General features: G+C 37.3%; 1 protein-coding gene across 5 annotated transcripts in view; it reads left to right on the top strand.

Moving 5' to 3' along the window:
* The window catches only part of LAMA2 (laminin subunit alpha 2), a 377777-nt gene that overhangs the window by 308425 nt on the left and 53207 nt on the right, over positions 1-16145 (top strand). For all 5 annotated transcript variants that reach the window (XM_062572565.1, XM_062572567.1, XM_062572564.1 and 2 more), the window contains 4 exons: positions 445-547; positions 9542-9658; positions 13161-13343; positions 15964-16118. In XM_062572565.1, coding sequence (XP_062428549.1) covers positions 445-547; positions 9542-9658; positions 13161-13343; positions 15964-16118 — 558 coding nt within the window. The remainder of the gene's footprint in view (positions 1-444; positions 548-9541; positions 9659-13160; positions 13344-15963; positions 16119-16145) is intronic.

Here is a 16145-nt window from a genome sequence, read left to right as displayed (position 1 = left end):
GGCTGCAGGCAGTAACCCACATGTTTAAGTTGCAATATCCTTTCTTCTCTCTCTCTCTCTCTGTTTCTGTTATGCTATAGACAGTTTATCCTTTTTTCAGTCATTTTTGCTATTCCAAAAGAGAACTGTCTTCCTGTAAAAAAATATATATTTTTTTATATATATATATATATATATATAAAAAAATATATATATATATATATATATATATAAATAAAAAAATAAAATTTAAGAAAATTAAAATTAAGAAGAGAAAATTATTTTATTGGTCTCTTGTAGACCATTGTAATGGCAATGGCATATAATTCACATTGATGGTCACTTAAAATTTCAGATGACTGTTCACATAGATCTTCTTTATATATCTTTTATAGCTTCGGACTTATTCAGAGCTAGATAGAAAGATAATTTCCTGTATGTATGACACTGCTTGTTTGCCTACAGACATCTGGTCCTGAAGGATCATTAAAGGATGGCGCCAAGGGCTCTCTTCAGAAAAGCCTCAGGGTCCTTAATGAAGCCAAGATGCTAGAAAATGATGTCAAAGGTATGTGCAGTATATTGCATTCAGGTCCATTAAATACAAGAAAAATATAGTGTGACTATTATAGTTCCTGTATGAAGTCTTCTCAACAGAAAAAAAGTGAAATTATAACTTGACGTTAAACTGAACAATGGATCCATGGAGAAAAGTCTCATATTTTGGGTCCAGGCTTTGTGCAGGGGTACAGGTCTGCTCTGTGCATTTCTTGGATGCACAAGACTAACGAAGAGGGACCTTTGGTCTTCTCTTGCTAACTACAGTATGTGCTCTGTTATTTAAGGGTGAGAGTAAGAGAGGTAGGGAGAAGAGAGGGATGGAGATAGGGGTTCTGATTTGCTAATTGCTCTGACAGAAAATTGGTACCAAAACCAGCCCAGCATTAAATTGTATTTTTTGTTAATACTGAAGCGGGGTTTGCAATGCTAGCCAGAGATACTAAATCTTTTCAGGCTGCTTATGAGGTCATGCCAGAAAAGGGAAGCATAGGGACACAGGAGGAAGATATTTGCCAAAAAGCAGGTAACGGGAAATTTTGGTAAAATTTTCACCAAAATGTATATAGTTATTCTCCAACTTTAAATACGTGGCTAAACATAACTCGAATTACACAATTTGTAGACTTCAGACAATATTTTGCTTTCCTGGTGAAAAATCAAGCATTTTTATTTTTCTGCACTTTCTGCAGAAGTTTTCATTTCGAGTACTTTCCACTCAAAAAACCCCTGCAAGGTTTTAACCAGTGCCATTTGATGAGATTTAACACCTGGTAGTTCAGGCCAGGCTGTGTTCATAACCTATCTGCATATTTTCTCATCATTAAGTAAATGTATGACTGCGAATGTGTTTGTCACAGTCCGAGAAAGTAGCACACCAGTCGGTGGGAGCACACGCAAACTGCTTCGGGCTCTTGTGAATAACTAGAAGAGGAGCAAGGAGAGAGCCTGGACCGCCCGCTGGGAAGCAGTAGAAAAGACAGATGACACAGAGGAATGCATAAATAGGAGCACGACTTATAAAATGCGTGAACCAGCCCTTCTGCTCAGTTCAGGGTTAATAGTGCGTTAGCTAGATAGCTGTCTGCAGTCCTGGGCGCTGCACTTGAGGAAGGTTGTGGTCATTTGCAGAAAATCTGGAAGATGTCTTGAAGAATAACTGGAGGTTTAGAAGGTGGGGAGGGGGCCAAAGCAAAAGATTGAAGTAATTTATGTTTCCATACTGAAAAGGAGACAATTGAGTAGGGACTTAATATGCTTGGACTATGTAAAGATTTCTGCAAAGAGGAAGGGACTAACATATCTCCAGCTGCACTGACATGGATCACGTTAGGAAAATCTTTCTAGTAACTAAAATACAGAAGTACTGGAATAAATTATCTGAGGTTAGGGAGTTTCAGCCTTTGAAAATCTTTGAAAACAGGTCATACAGACATCAGTTAGGAACGACTATTGGACAGAAGGAGAAAAATCATCTTTGGGTAGACATCTGTTTCAAGCCTATGAGTCAATGATTGCTTGTGCTGTTGCACAAGCTTGTAACAAAAAGCAGTGTATCTCATGCACCTTTATTTAGACAGATTGTTTTATAGGTCCTCTAAGAAAATACTGCAGCACTCATGAAGCATCTGTTTAACAGCACGCAACAGTTCTTTTCCACAGCAGTCTTGGAAAGGAGCTGAGAAATATTTTGTTTGGTCTAAATCTGAGGAGAAATAAGCACAATTATGCACTCTGAAGAATGGCAACACTGTTTCACACACTCACCTGTGTGAAAAATGATGAACATTGATGCTTTGGTTGCTGGGTTTTTATATTTACCAAAGCAACTTAAAGAGCATGTAGTGTTTGTGTCACTGGGTTAGTAAGCACTTAGAGAGAGGAGTGTCAATTTACTGAGTCTTCCATACAACTACTTTTGAATGTTTTTCATCTAAATACTGACTAACTTTTTGATTGGTCTAGATAAATGAAGTTTGAGTTGAAAAATTCATGGTTTATTCCAAATTAGTACCCTGTAATCCCCTCTGTTTTCTAATTTGAAGTTTTGTCAAATATATATGTTGAAAAGCATGTGTCCAGTCACAGTAGTTTTTCATAATTTTTTTCATACTAAATACATGATAGTTTAATCTGATTCAGTTGGCTGAAGCTATTGTGTTAGATTATGGTTAACCTGAGATTAAACACAAAGTAGGAAAAGGTATAGCACTTAAAAACCTATGAGAGAAAACAGATCTAAGCAAAAAAGATAAGAGGAAGAAGACAGCTATGCTATGTTTTGGGGGTTTTAGTTTTTTTGCTGATAAGTTGCAAGCTCATCATAGGATTTGAAAATTGATCTTTTCTGTTTGTTTCCTGCATCAGAATTAGAAATATCGGATGATTTTTCCTGGGAGGCAGTTTTAACTGGCTGTCATAAAGATGATGCCTGAAGCTTTTCTGTCATGCTACAGTAGTTAAAAATTATTTTTATTAGAAGCAAGAAAGATTTTGATAACAGATCCAAATCTTTCCAGTTTTAACATATAAAATTTCCATTGGCTTCCTGTGAGATGCATTACAAAAAACATACAGCATGAAGGATGAGAGCCACGCAGCTTAGAGTCATCTTTTGGCTTTTACTAAGTTTTCATTTCTTTTTGGCAGCCCTAGAATTTCAACTGTCAGAACTTGCTAACAAGTAGAAAATGGATATAATGTTTAATAAGTTAATTAATTACTTTTCACTGTCATATGCTTTTTGAAAATCAAAAAAATATATTGCAACAGTTCTGGGAAAAAAAAATGTGTCTGCAGTAGCTGGTAAAGCTTGGATATACATTTTAGATTACTCTTTACATAGAACTCTGCGGTGACTCTTTAGTGCAAGATCCAGTACAGACTTACGGCTGGAGGCACACGTTAAATAAATAGGTCGCAGAGAATCACAAAACTAGGGGAGGCCAATGTGCATTTAATGTAGCAGGGCCGAAGTAGAAAAAATAGGGATGCTATCCGTGCTGCTTGCTGCAAGGCAGCCTCCTGCTGCTCGCCGTGGCTGGCGTAGACGCGACGCCTGAAAAGGCAGCGCTGCTCCTGCCCCGCTGCAGAGTTCCTCCAAAGAGACTGCCCCAACAGTTACACTGGGGTGTCTGTGTGGTCCATATCACTGTCCGGGTTAACCCTGAAAATGGTGCATTAGAGTCATCGCGAGACACTACGGAAGAGATTTTTTGAAAATCATGCATTATTCTCACATTTCACTCCAGCCAGAATTTGAACAGATACCCTTTCCATAATTCAGCAGCGAAAGTCTAAACGTTCTGAAGATTCATACAGCAATCATAATGCAAGCAGGGAACAAGGCTTAAAATGCACATATTAAATTTTTGTCTATGTTCTTGCCCCATTCTGAAGGTTAATGAGATGGGGTTTTCTTAATGTTCTCCGATATGACTTAGATTAAAAGTGCTTCGTACAGACAAGCATTCTGAACTCCTCACTGCCTGCCTTTTGTAGCTGATGAAATATGGCCACGCTCCACAGCTTGACCCGCATAGATCAGCTGATGTTGTGCCTGGAATGCAGACACAGAAAAATAAAATGCAAGGAGAGATTTCTTTTTTTCCTCACCTGCTTTTGCTCCAAAGTAGTAATGTTGCCAGTATTCTGAGCATTATCCTTTTTGGATGTCTTGGTGTTTCCAGGATAGAAAGTGAGAGTTCAGAGCAAAACTAATAGAATGAGATTTTCTTATAGTTCTCACAGAGCCTCCCTTTTCAGGGTCTCTGCTGGAAATGAAGACGTGAAGGATGGATGATGGGCACTCTGTTAAGATCTGGTAGACAGAAGTGATCATTAGTTTAAAATTTCTCTCTCTGCACTACAGGTAGTACATTAATTAGAGTAATGAAAACCTGTAAACCATTCAAGTAATATATCCTCCAGAAATCCAGGCTGGGCTGTGATGGAAGTGGAAATGTTTTCTTACTTCATTATGACATTCCCCTGATTTGTGGCCAATTACAGTAGTTATAAAACAGCTGTTAATCAAGAAAATGCCACCAAAGAACTGCTGAAACAGTCCTTACAAAGCAAAGCTTCTGACAGAAGCTATTAAAATGGAGATTTAGTCATTTCTGTCTCTATGGGGCTAGGAGTTAGTCCTTCTAACTTCTAACTCCTAGTGGGAGAAGCAGAGTCTATATGTAGTGCTTTGGCTAAGAAGGAGTTTTGAAATTTTGGCTGCAAATGAGCAAATGCTGCCTGCCAGCTTCATTCTCTCTGTGCCTTGAGGGATTTTCAGTTTGCCAGAAGCGATTTCTCTTCCTCGTAATTTTGAATTTGCTATTTAAAACTTACTTGCCTCAGTGCAGATTTGAGACGATATACAAGCTTTGTCAAAACTGATCAATGAGAAGAAAAAAATAAGATGTATAAATTCCTCTTCAGCTGGAGACTGGTGTCAGGTGGCTACAGAAATTCAGCTCATATCATTTCTTTTGGCCTAAGAATTGACAACTTTAGGGGAGTTGTCTCGTCTGACAACAAGTGAACATTTTTAGCTAGAACATTTTCCAGCTGACAGGTGCAGCTAAATCCCTTGTTTGTGTATTCTCCCCTGTTTTGGTTTTAGCTAATGTGGCACATTGCATTCAGCAAATTATTGCATTAGTTTTGTGGCCAACATAATCTTTATTCACAAACTACAGCTGGTGTGGAAAACAGTCTTTTTAAAAAGCTGACCATCTTAAGCTGCTTTTCTCTAGTTACATCCCTATCATCAGTTCATTCGTGCTGCCAGTTTCTAAGGTCTTGATTGTTTGGGGGATAAAAATTTAGCTGGGTACCATCATCCTCTTTATAGGAAGAGATTGTAGAGTGAAAGAATTCTATCTGTAGGAAGCAAAACAAACATCACAGAGATGTGCATATCTTTGCCAGTTAATTTGTGCAGCATCCAGTCAATGAAACCAACTGGGTAGGCTATTGCAGAATAGATTTACACCTTTCTTTCCTGTTTTTGAGGGGCATGCATTGAGTAGCATGGCCTTATGATATCTTCCTGGATAGTTTCCCATGGAAATCTGCATTTGGTCAAACTATCAGAAAGCATCTGTGGCACATCACCAGTAATTAACAAGTGCCCCAGGTGTGTGTGATTTGAAGAGATGTGAATAGTCTCTTATAAAAAAAAGAAATACATCACTGCATATAGCTAAGTTCTTAATGAAGCATATTGACTTATTTCTGTTTATTCACTCTGAGGAAAAAGGGGAGCAGTTTATTCTAGAATGCAGCATTTAACCAGGGAAGGATGAACAAAAACTGAAAATAGTTGTTTATGTTAACGGAGCCAGAAATCGTAAAGACCCATACCTGCAAAGTCATTCATAATCCTGCTTACTCTTTAGGGTTTAATTTTAGCAATGCATAAATAGTTTTGTTGATTTGAACAATAAACACTACCTTGATTGGCATGCTGTGCCATCTCCATGCAGAGGTAATCAAGTAGAAACATGATTGAGATGGATTTTGCAGGGTATTCCTCAACCCGCAATTTAAAGGGAATTGACAGTGCCTGGTACCTTTCAGTGCTGATGCACTAACCTCTTCCAAGCCAAATTCGTTATGTAGTTTGGAAAAACTCAGACTGTAGCTGCCTGTATTTTATCTAGCTTCAATGATAAACTAGAGGATCTCAGGCCTTCAACTCATAGCTTCAGCACTCTTCATAAATGGTCATAATTAAAGGAAGGGGAAAAATCTGAAATGAATTTTGTTCAATTTTGATTCATGCACAAAATTAGCTCAATACTTAGTGAAGAGGCTGTCTGGACAAGTTGGAGTAGGACTAGTTACTGCGAAACATAGCTTTGTGTTGTTATCACTGAGCAAAATGAACAATTTCTGTGAAAAACTGACAGTGGCCTTAGCAGCTCCTCAGGTCTCTTTGTGTAAGAGCCTCCCTCAGGGCATTTATTTATGGATTTATTATCCTAATTTTTTTTAAGAGTTTAAATGAATTTGAGGAAGTAGAATAAAAAATATGGAACAGTTGGAGGCTGAATATTCAAATCTGGGAGTTCCAGGGGAAATTCACTTATTAAAATTCATAAAAATTAGTTTGCTGGTATGGCTACAAAGCTAAAAACAGACGTCTGAAAATGTGATTCTTCAGAAATATGAAATGGGGAATAATTAACATAATGTTTGGTCTGGCTGAGTAAAGAGAAAAAAAGAATAATTTAAGACTATGCAACAAAGTTACTACAAACACCACCTGAAATGCATCAAATATGTCAGAATTATTAACACACTTTATAAACACCAACGTTCCAAAAAGGCACCAGGGATACCAAGAAAATACCAGACTGACTGTAAATTCAAAATTAAATGGAGCAAATAAAACAACTTTGTGAGTATTGCTTAACAAGAAATGAACTCAGCTCTAATAGTCTCAGACTATTTAAGGTCAGAATCTCGTATGTTCATCATGGTTTAACAACATCACATTACCGGGAGCTCCGTCGGTCAGTGGAATCAAAACCTGTCATTTAAAAATAGAAGGCATTTTTGAGGAGAAGGGTGATCTTTTGAATTCCTACAGGATTCATCCCAACTTTATTCTAGTGTTAACTGCGCCTCTTACAGCTGACGCAAGCATCCTGTTCTCTGTGGGGCATTAGGCAGGAACGAAGGCTTACGCCCAGGCACTCCAGGAGTCCCAGGTCACTCTAATTTAAGCAAAGTAAATGGATCTCTTTCCGAATGATAATTCAGACTCAGAATTTGAGTCATTTAAATTCCATCGACTATTTCTCTGTCTCATATGTATAGACAGTCCCATATCTTTAGTATCAAAAGATATCTCTATGCAGTCCTCAGGGACGTTGCAAGATCCAGTCATAGCTGGAGATCACATGCAAGAAGTCACAATCTTGCTTTAGCCAGCTCCTTATTCTCATCATTTTCTTGAATAGAGGCTGCCATTTCCCACTGTGACTGATCTTTTTCTTCTGCCTTCCTCTGGATGTTGCTTCTTTTGTCCAAATTGAAATGTCAGCATTCATCTCTCTTGCTTGCTCTATTTTTTTTTTTACAATAAAATAAGAATCACTCACTCTATAATAATGACTTTATATTTTCTAATAAATTACATAAAATATAATTTTTTAAAGTTCCTAATTTATATCTTAATGCATTATAGTAATTGGCTTATCAATCAAAGACAATCATTCTGCTGTGGTTCATGCACATACGAATCAATGCGTAGAGTGCATGTGCAGCCAGAAAGTATTGAGGCTTTTAGATCATATGAGGTTACCAGAGTTAGAAGCTGGGAAGTCCAGATATGTTAGCACAGTTGAACTAAATAATTGGCTTCTTCAGGCAATTTGGTTTCATGATAGCAATCAATTAAGCGGTTCACAGATTTGAGAGAATGGAAGGAATGAGCTTGTCAGTGTTGTTATAGTCTCAGAAAATACAGTTAATGATTTCTCATGAGTAATATGCATTTTGTTTGGTTTTTCTAATGGCAAACTGTGCTCTTGCTTTTTGCAGGTCTAGTTTTAAAAAAATTAATAAATTGTGGAACTTGAGCCACTCCCAGAAAATATATTCTTCTAAAAATTGGAACTTTTGGAATTAAGGTGTGGAAAAAAGAAAAAGTATTTTCAATTTTATCAGTTCCTCATTTTAATCCATTCTTCTGTTTAGTCTCTCACAGAAAGGTTACAACCTTGATGCTGTTGGAGATGCTGTAGTAAAAATGCTACATCTAATCACTGTCTGTGAAGAGAAAAGGATGCTTTCTTCTCTTCATAAGTGTATGACCGTACTTCCCTGAGAAACCTCCTCTCCAATATGTTTTCCTGCCCCCATAACTTTTTGGCTAAGTATCCAAACACTAGGGGTTCAGTTTCAATAAACTGTCACATATTTGATGGTCACAGTTATCGTTTGCATCACGAACAACTTTTGTACAAATTATTCTCCACCTGCTGCTATCAAGCTCCGTGATGCTGAGTCAGTTTGCCAATAGGATGAGCCTCCAGGCTGGGCAGCTACCAGCTTTCTGTGCCAAGGAGTTCCACACTGGTATGAAGAAATAATGAAAAACACCTCCTTCCCCGCAAATAGTTATTTTCAGCAGTAACTAGCATTTTACTTGCTAATCTTTATTTTTGACTTTTGAAATAATGTCCGTTTAAATAGTTGTAAAGCTTAGCTAAAACCTCACTTCTGAGAGTTTGAAAAATCATTGCTATGCTGTTGCTGTTCTAAAAAAACTCATACTTTTTATGCAAAGCAATTGGTGAAGAACATTAACTTAGCTGTAGAAGATAATGTCACTTTCATCAGTAACATACAGAAAATATGATATAACCGTTCTGTTGGTTTGTACAAGTTTTTCAGTTTAAACAAATTTCTATGATATTTTTATCTATAAGGAATGCTTCTCCCATGCCAAAAAAAAAAAAAAAAAAAAAAAAAAAAAGAGTGTGTTTATTTCATAAGAACTTGTTGTTAGTGTGGGCTGCTCGTATTGATCGTCAGAGCTAGTGTGATTTCCTGCCGTTGAGAACACCCAGTGAGAACTGGGCATTGGTCATTCTGATCAGGGCAGTAAGCTGACCCGATCCATCTTGCCTCTTTCCTCACAGTCTTCAAATCATTCGTTCTAAGCAACACCTTAAGGAAGCAAACATGAGCAGCAATTTAATCTAGGAATCTAAGCTGTGACTAGACACCAGGCTACTTCAGTCTATCCCTGGGACATTATGTGAATTTGGGTAAATCATTCCGCCTGTGATTGTCCCTTTTTTTTTACTCTCTCTCTCTGTGTAAACCTTAGTAAAATCCTTGATGACTCTACAACAGTAACTATTGTTACCGGACTTTCTCGTTTGCACAATATAATATGTTGAGAAATGGCTTTGCCCTTCAGATTCTGTGTGTAATGAAAGGATATTGGAAACAAAGAGTTAAAGTTTCTGTATGTGTGCACTCTTGGTAGAAAATGGGGATAACCTGGACAGCATGAAGAACAGATTGAAAGATGCTGATGAGAAGAATTACATTCTCCTGCGAGCTTTGAATGATACCTTTGGAAAGCTGTCAGCCATTCCTAATGGTAAGTGGAAAAAGTGCTCAGGCACTTGACTCATCCCATGTTTCATTTTCCATCACTTAACATCTAGCTGATTAATTTTTGTCTATGTCCACATTCTGCCCACTTTGACCATTATTAATATGATCGAATTTTATTATTTAAGATTGTATTTTTATATTAAAATTATGATTTAATTATTTTATAAAGCTATTATGATTATTTGATTATTATATTAAGATGAAGCTATTATATTAAGATGAAGATATGTTAGCAAGAACTGAACTGAAAACAGATACCTGATATTGGTTTGTATTTTGGTGTGGTAGAAGGTGCCATATATTTCTAATTTGTATTGGCTGGTTTCAGGAAGGAAAAGAATTATGATGAATTATGATGCATTGTGAGACAGGCAGTCTTCTTTAAACCAGAAAATCCTTTCTATGAAACTGCTGTTGTAATGAACTGTGTTTTTTATAGTGATCCAAAAGTAAAATCATTTAACTCAAGAAAAATAAAGACCTATTGACTTTACAGGCAAAGCAAGATGAACTTTGCTATGTTTGTTTTACCTTTCTAGCACTCTCAGTGGTTTATGCTGCAGTATCATGTACTGTCATTACTTGGTGTTGCCTGTATTATTTGGACCCTAAGTTGCTTAGGACTGGAACAGACTTTCTTTAACCTTGTAGTGCTATGAACACTTAGAATACTATATTAAAAAAATGCAGATTGCTTTGTGTTGTGATAGTCATAGGGAGCTACAATGTAACTTCATTATAATGGACAGTGATAAAGAGAATGTTTGTTTTTAGGAAATGAAAAGCTTTATCCTGTCTTTGTCAGTGTAATTTTCTATGGCTTTTCTCTCCAAGGAGCACTTTATTATAATGAACTGAAAATATGCCTAAACAAATGTCTCAAAAGAAAATCTATATTCTGTCGCTTCTGTGGTTGTCCGGAAGGTCCAGACTGCAAGTAAAATCTTGGCATGAAAAATAACTTACTATTCATCTTGCATATTTTTGTGGCTTTAAGATTCCAAATAACTGAGAAAAATGTGAAGATCATTGAAATCAGTCATTCATAAGATTTTATTTTAATATGTTATGCTCATCTTATCCCAGTTCCTGGATTTTGGCCACAGGTATTGACATGAATGTTCTCTTCTTGAGCACAGAGATAGATGTCTCAGTTAAACAAAATGGACCTCTGAGGCCAGCTGGCCTTTGAATGTAGAATGCTAAATATAAAGCAAGTAAAAGAAATATATGAAATATGCAACCATTAGCAATTCAATAAACTTTTGTCAGATTAGAGTTACAGGATACTTGTTCTTGAGACAAGGACAGTCAAATACACAAGCGGATGTGTATTAAGAATAAAATCTAGAGCTAATAAATGGCAAGGATAAGAAAATATAGTAAATTAGTTATCAAACAGGGAAATAACCAGTAAGGGTGGGGACAGAGAATGACTTTTACATATATCCTGTTCTTCAAGGATTCAAGAAAGTAGAGAGCAACTAAGACTAATAATTCTTTTATGAATGATGTGATAATAGCCAAATAAAACCAGAAAAAAATAAAGTGAGGGAGAGGAATAGCTCACCTTAGGCCAAGAACCCACATGTGTAAGGATGTACGTTGTAAGTGTGATGGAAAATAAGTAAAAGGTGTGCAGGGAAGTAACATAGTCACTCCAACTTATACATGGAAGGATCACATGGCCTGTAATAATGGCCTGGCAAAGAGATACTTAGATATGATGAAAAAAGAAAGTGGAAGAAGGCAATCAGTGCTCTGTTCTTTCACTTGTCAGTACAGATTATTGTAATGGCTTATTAAAGGTTCGGTTGTACTTTCAAGGTGCTAGTGTATTTTGGGGGCTTTTCAGAGCCAAACCATCAGAAATGAGGATAGAGTTGTTTGAACCACAGGTATACATCTTCTCTCAAGAAGAGTTGCAGAACTCATTGGTGTACAGGGTAAACCTGCTGATTCTGCTTGGCTTGAGGAAGCATAGCATGCTCCCCAGGTCACAGGCTTGAGCACTTCAGATGTTGCACAGAAGAAGATCCCATCCAGGAAACCGTTTGGAAGCCTATACTGTTGATCCCTCTAAATGAGAAATATGGAAATAATGTCCGTGCCTTGTCTTGTCACACATTCATAGAATCAGAAAGGTCCAAACTTCTTCAAGCAAGTCTCAGTATAAATTAACTCTTACTATGAATCTGAAAAAAAAAAAAAAAAAAAAAACACATCCTCCTGTGCCTTCCTCACTGCCGAAATGCAGTCAGTTAACTCCCTGTCTGCAACAGGAAGCCCCAGTCAGTACAAGAAGCAGCACCATCTCTGTGTAGTCATATCAGAGATGTCCAGACTTATAAGCAGCACTCCAAAATTCTCATATGACTTTGAGTCACAAGGATACCTTGGAGAACACAGGAGGAAAGCAATCCCAAGAACAATTTCATAGTTTCACAGGTAGCAGGTGGTAAAAAGAGGCTCCTGGGGGTTCCACAACTCCATTCTGGTCAGGTGTTGGAGTGGGAGTTTGCACAGGTTCCTTTGCAAGCTGGTGTGTCCATCTTTCTGCTTGATCACTTTGTCCCATCTGTGGGAATTCAGAATATCTGGAAGCCCCCAGCACAGCACAGCCTAATGCTGCTGGATCATCATGCTCTAATCCCTGCATGGCAACTGTACTTGAACTGCTCAAGTGCTGTGTGTTGCCCTGTTGCCCAAGAAATATAAGTTTTAAAGCTAACCAATTTATTAATGCATGATTCAAATAAATACCTATTTAAATACCTACTAGTCTGTTTTATCAGTTGTAGAATCAAAAAAATTACAAACTTGAATGTTTTCACCTCAAAGATAGAACATTTTTTTCCGTTTGGCAGACAGAGAGCTGAGGCAGCATGAGACTAATTGTTTTACTTAAGGTCACCAAGGATGTCTACAGATGAGTGTGATTAACGCATTCAGTGGACCCTCAGTCTTCTGGTTCACAGGATTATTTGTTCTAATCTGTTGTTTGTCACGATTGCAGCTGAAACACATGGAACACAGGGCTATATTTCTGTACTGTGCACATGCGTTAATAAATACCTATTTTCATTTGTGTCTATTTCAATCAGAACATTGAAATCCCATTTCTGTTATAAATATCAAATATTATCTCTGATACTTGGTCAGAGGCTAAGCAGGCATTCAGGAACAACAAAACTACACAAAAAATTATCTAATAAAAATAATTTGACCTGTAATTGGAGCTGTAAAGACAATCTTTTTCTCTTTTCTGGGTGTGTTTGTTGTCTCAAAAAAGACATAAATGGTCAGATTCTGCAATCCATGCTTACAATTAATAATGTCTTGCTATATGTGAAGTAGGAGCTCTCAGAGAGTATGTAACTGCACAAGTGAAGATGGTAGCATTCTGACCCAAGTACATTCTTGGTACATGTGAGCAAAACTTTTGTGTTCTAGACCATCATTTCATTATCTTTTCCTACCTACAGATACAGCTATAAAGGTGCAGGCAGCTAAAGACAAAGCAAAACAAGCCACCGATACTGCAAATGATGTCCTGGCCCAGATTAAAGATCTGAACCAAAATCTCCTTGGCTTGAGAAACAACTACAGTAAACTTGCAGATGATGTGGCAAAAACAAATGCGGTTGTGAAGGATCCTGTCAAGAACAGTAAGACCTTTCTTTTTTTTATTATTTTTTTAATACCTGTACTCCATCTGATCCCCAAAAGAAACAGAGACACTTCAGAACTTCACTTGCATAGAATTCCTGTGGTATGTTGGGGTAAAATGAATCTCTATCACTTCTGTTTTCTGGACTTTATATATAAAAGAGCCTTTAAATCTCAAGGAAGGCTAGTATCAGCAGGAGGAACACAAAGTAGTTACATTTCTTTCGCAGACTACTCTTCGAAGTATTTAAGTGGGTGAATAACCAAAGAATTGCCCTTTGACTGATAATTCACCACTCAATTCATGGAAATTTTCCTACCCTATCCCTACCTTCAGTCAAATAATCAATTCTCAGAGAAATCCTGGCTTTCTTTCATGTGAGTTTCTATTTTTGGCGGAACACTGGAGACATTTGAGAAAAGGAGGAATAAAACAGAGATTCCAGGGAAACTCTTTGTGTGCTCTTTATTTTGTAGTGAATCCTGTTATCCAGTGTGACAATTGCTTTAGCTTTTCCCCTTTAGTTATGATGGAAATACCAGATTCTAATTACAGCACATTTTATAGTAGAATAATAGCACATAGAGCATAGCAGTGTACAGCCAGGGCTGACTGCAAAACCAGAGTGTCTTTACAAAATTACTGCAGGACTAGTTCCCCAGCTAATCTGGGCTTCCCAGATCTGTGGTCAGCCTTACAGAACTCACCTAAAAACATCCAGTTTAGGAGGCTGTTAGTCTGATGTCATGGATAGATGTCTCTTTCCAGCTGCAACTGCACCAGTGAAAGAAGTTAATCCCAATGGCACTTTCTTGCTATTGGAATTTGTGGTTCCCTCTTCCACTGAGATATACGAGTGAGCCCCAGGCATAATCCCTGTTAGACTGAGCCACATCAGTTTAGGCAACAAGAAAAGTTAGGTATTGATTTAAAAAGCAGTTCAGTTAGATTACAGCAGGTTAGGGAACAAGCAGATCTTCCAGGTAGATACTGTCAGAATAGTGATAAACAACTGGGAGGCTGCCTAAAAGTTTATTCCAGTGGTGCAGCTGGTGTGGCCTCTGCCCCAGTCCAAATGCCCTAAGGCTATGTGTACATTAGCACTTTAACTCAGGCCAAGAGCAAAATTTTGAGGTGAATCTCTTGATTGTGTGCCATTACCATGATCTAATTCACACTAAGGAGTTTATTACACACAAACAGTTTGCTATCAAAGCTTGCAAACACTATTCATGGCAGATGAAGCAAAACTAGAAGATGCTTTCCAGAAATACATGTACCATTCTCCAACTGCCAATGGATATTCAGATCGCAGGATCAGATTAGAGCAAATGCAAAGTAAAGCATCCAAAATGCATATAGTGTGGCTGTTAGGCCCTCAGCACTGCATGCTAACGTAGACAGCCTCTGGTGTGTGCCAGAGTTCAGGCACTGAGTTCTCATTATGCAGATGTGCTATATATAAAAGGTAATAACATTTTCTTATGTTACCTTCTCTTTCTTCTCTTTCCTTTGTCTCCATATCTTGCCTACAGAAATCAGTACGTATGTTTTCGTTCTTTCTTTCTTCTTGTCTTGTGCTTTTTCTATTAAGTGGTGATTCACAGCTTACCGTCAAAGCTTCTGCATGGTGCTCCACATTTCTTATTCACTAGAATAGGGAGTTACTTTTAGAAGACTGAAAAAGTGCAACTGGTAATTCAGCTAAATTGTGAAAGGCTGTAACTAAAGGAACATCTGTTCCCTCAAAGCATGGTGACTGACTATGAAACCTTAAGAAACCTTCTGAAGGTTTGGTGTCAGTGTCTGGGTTAGTATCCAAAAACTAGATGTCCAAACTGTCATGTTTATCCAACTATAATGCAATTATTTTTCCATTCTGTCTGCATTCCTCGGGTAAACTGCTGGTTTGTCCCTTTCAGTTATCTGCACAAACCCATGCCCTAATGCTAGCCAAGTGCTGCACTTCTCAGATCCACTCACAAATTGTTAGAGAGAGGGGGTAGTTCACTGGTTGTGTGCTGAGAGGCAATACTGATCATCTGGAGCTTAAAGAAAAAGAGAGAACGTCATTTTAGGAAATCATAAATTTCACCTGAAAAAAAGCAAATATTTGCAGTTTTCTGCTGCTTTTTTTTTTTTACTGCTTTTGATAGCACATACATAATTTTAAACTTGTGATAAGAATAAAACTTTTATCTGGTTATGACCGTTATAACTAATTAAAGAATTATAGCCATCTAACTTTTTTGCAGAAATTACTAATGGACACTAACTGGTTTTCGTTAATCTAACATATTTGTTCAAAACAGGAGTAGAAAAAGAAGGTAAGTACTTCATTCATAGACACATTTTATGACAGCAAATGCTTTTCATCAGGATCATCCTACTATTGATACTACTATATCATCTTACTATTGCTACTTAAAATTGTTTTAAAATATTCATAAATTATGTTATTCTGCTCAGTTAGCTTCCTAGTCTGCGTATATCCTACAGTAGAATATACAATTGCTTGAGTACTGTGTATGCAGAATTCTCTTTAATTTTATTATTGCTATTTATAATCATTTTCTGATACCCTTCTCTAATATTCTATCGTATTCTCTCTTATGAAGTTGCTGATGCTGATTCCAGTATTAAAAACCTAGAAAAGGAAGCAGATCGCCTATTAGATAAACTCAAGCCAATCAAAGAACTTCAGGACAACTTAGGGAAAAATATTTCTCAGATAAAAGAGCTGATAAACCAAGCTCGGAAGCAAGCCAATTCGGTAAGCCCTCCTTTCTCAGTAGGATGA

The sequence above is a fragment of the Rhea pennata genome, chromosome 3 (assembly GCF_028389875.1).
Source record: "Rhea pennata isolate bPtePen1 chromosome 3, bPtePen1.pri, whole genome shotgun sequence".
NCBI classification, from domain to species: domain Eukaryota; kingdom Metazoa; phylum Chordata; class Aves; order Rheiformes; family Rheidae; genus Rhea; species Rhea pennata.
The sequence above is the reverse complement of the archived record's forward strand: the minus strand, read 5'-3'. Positions and strand labels throughout refer to the sequence as shown.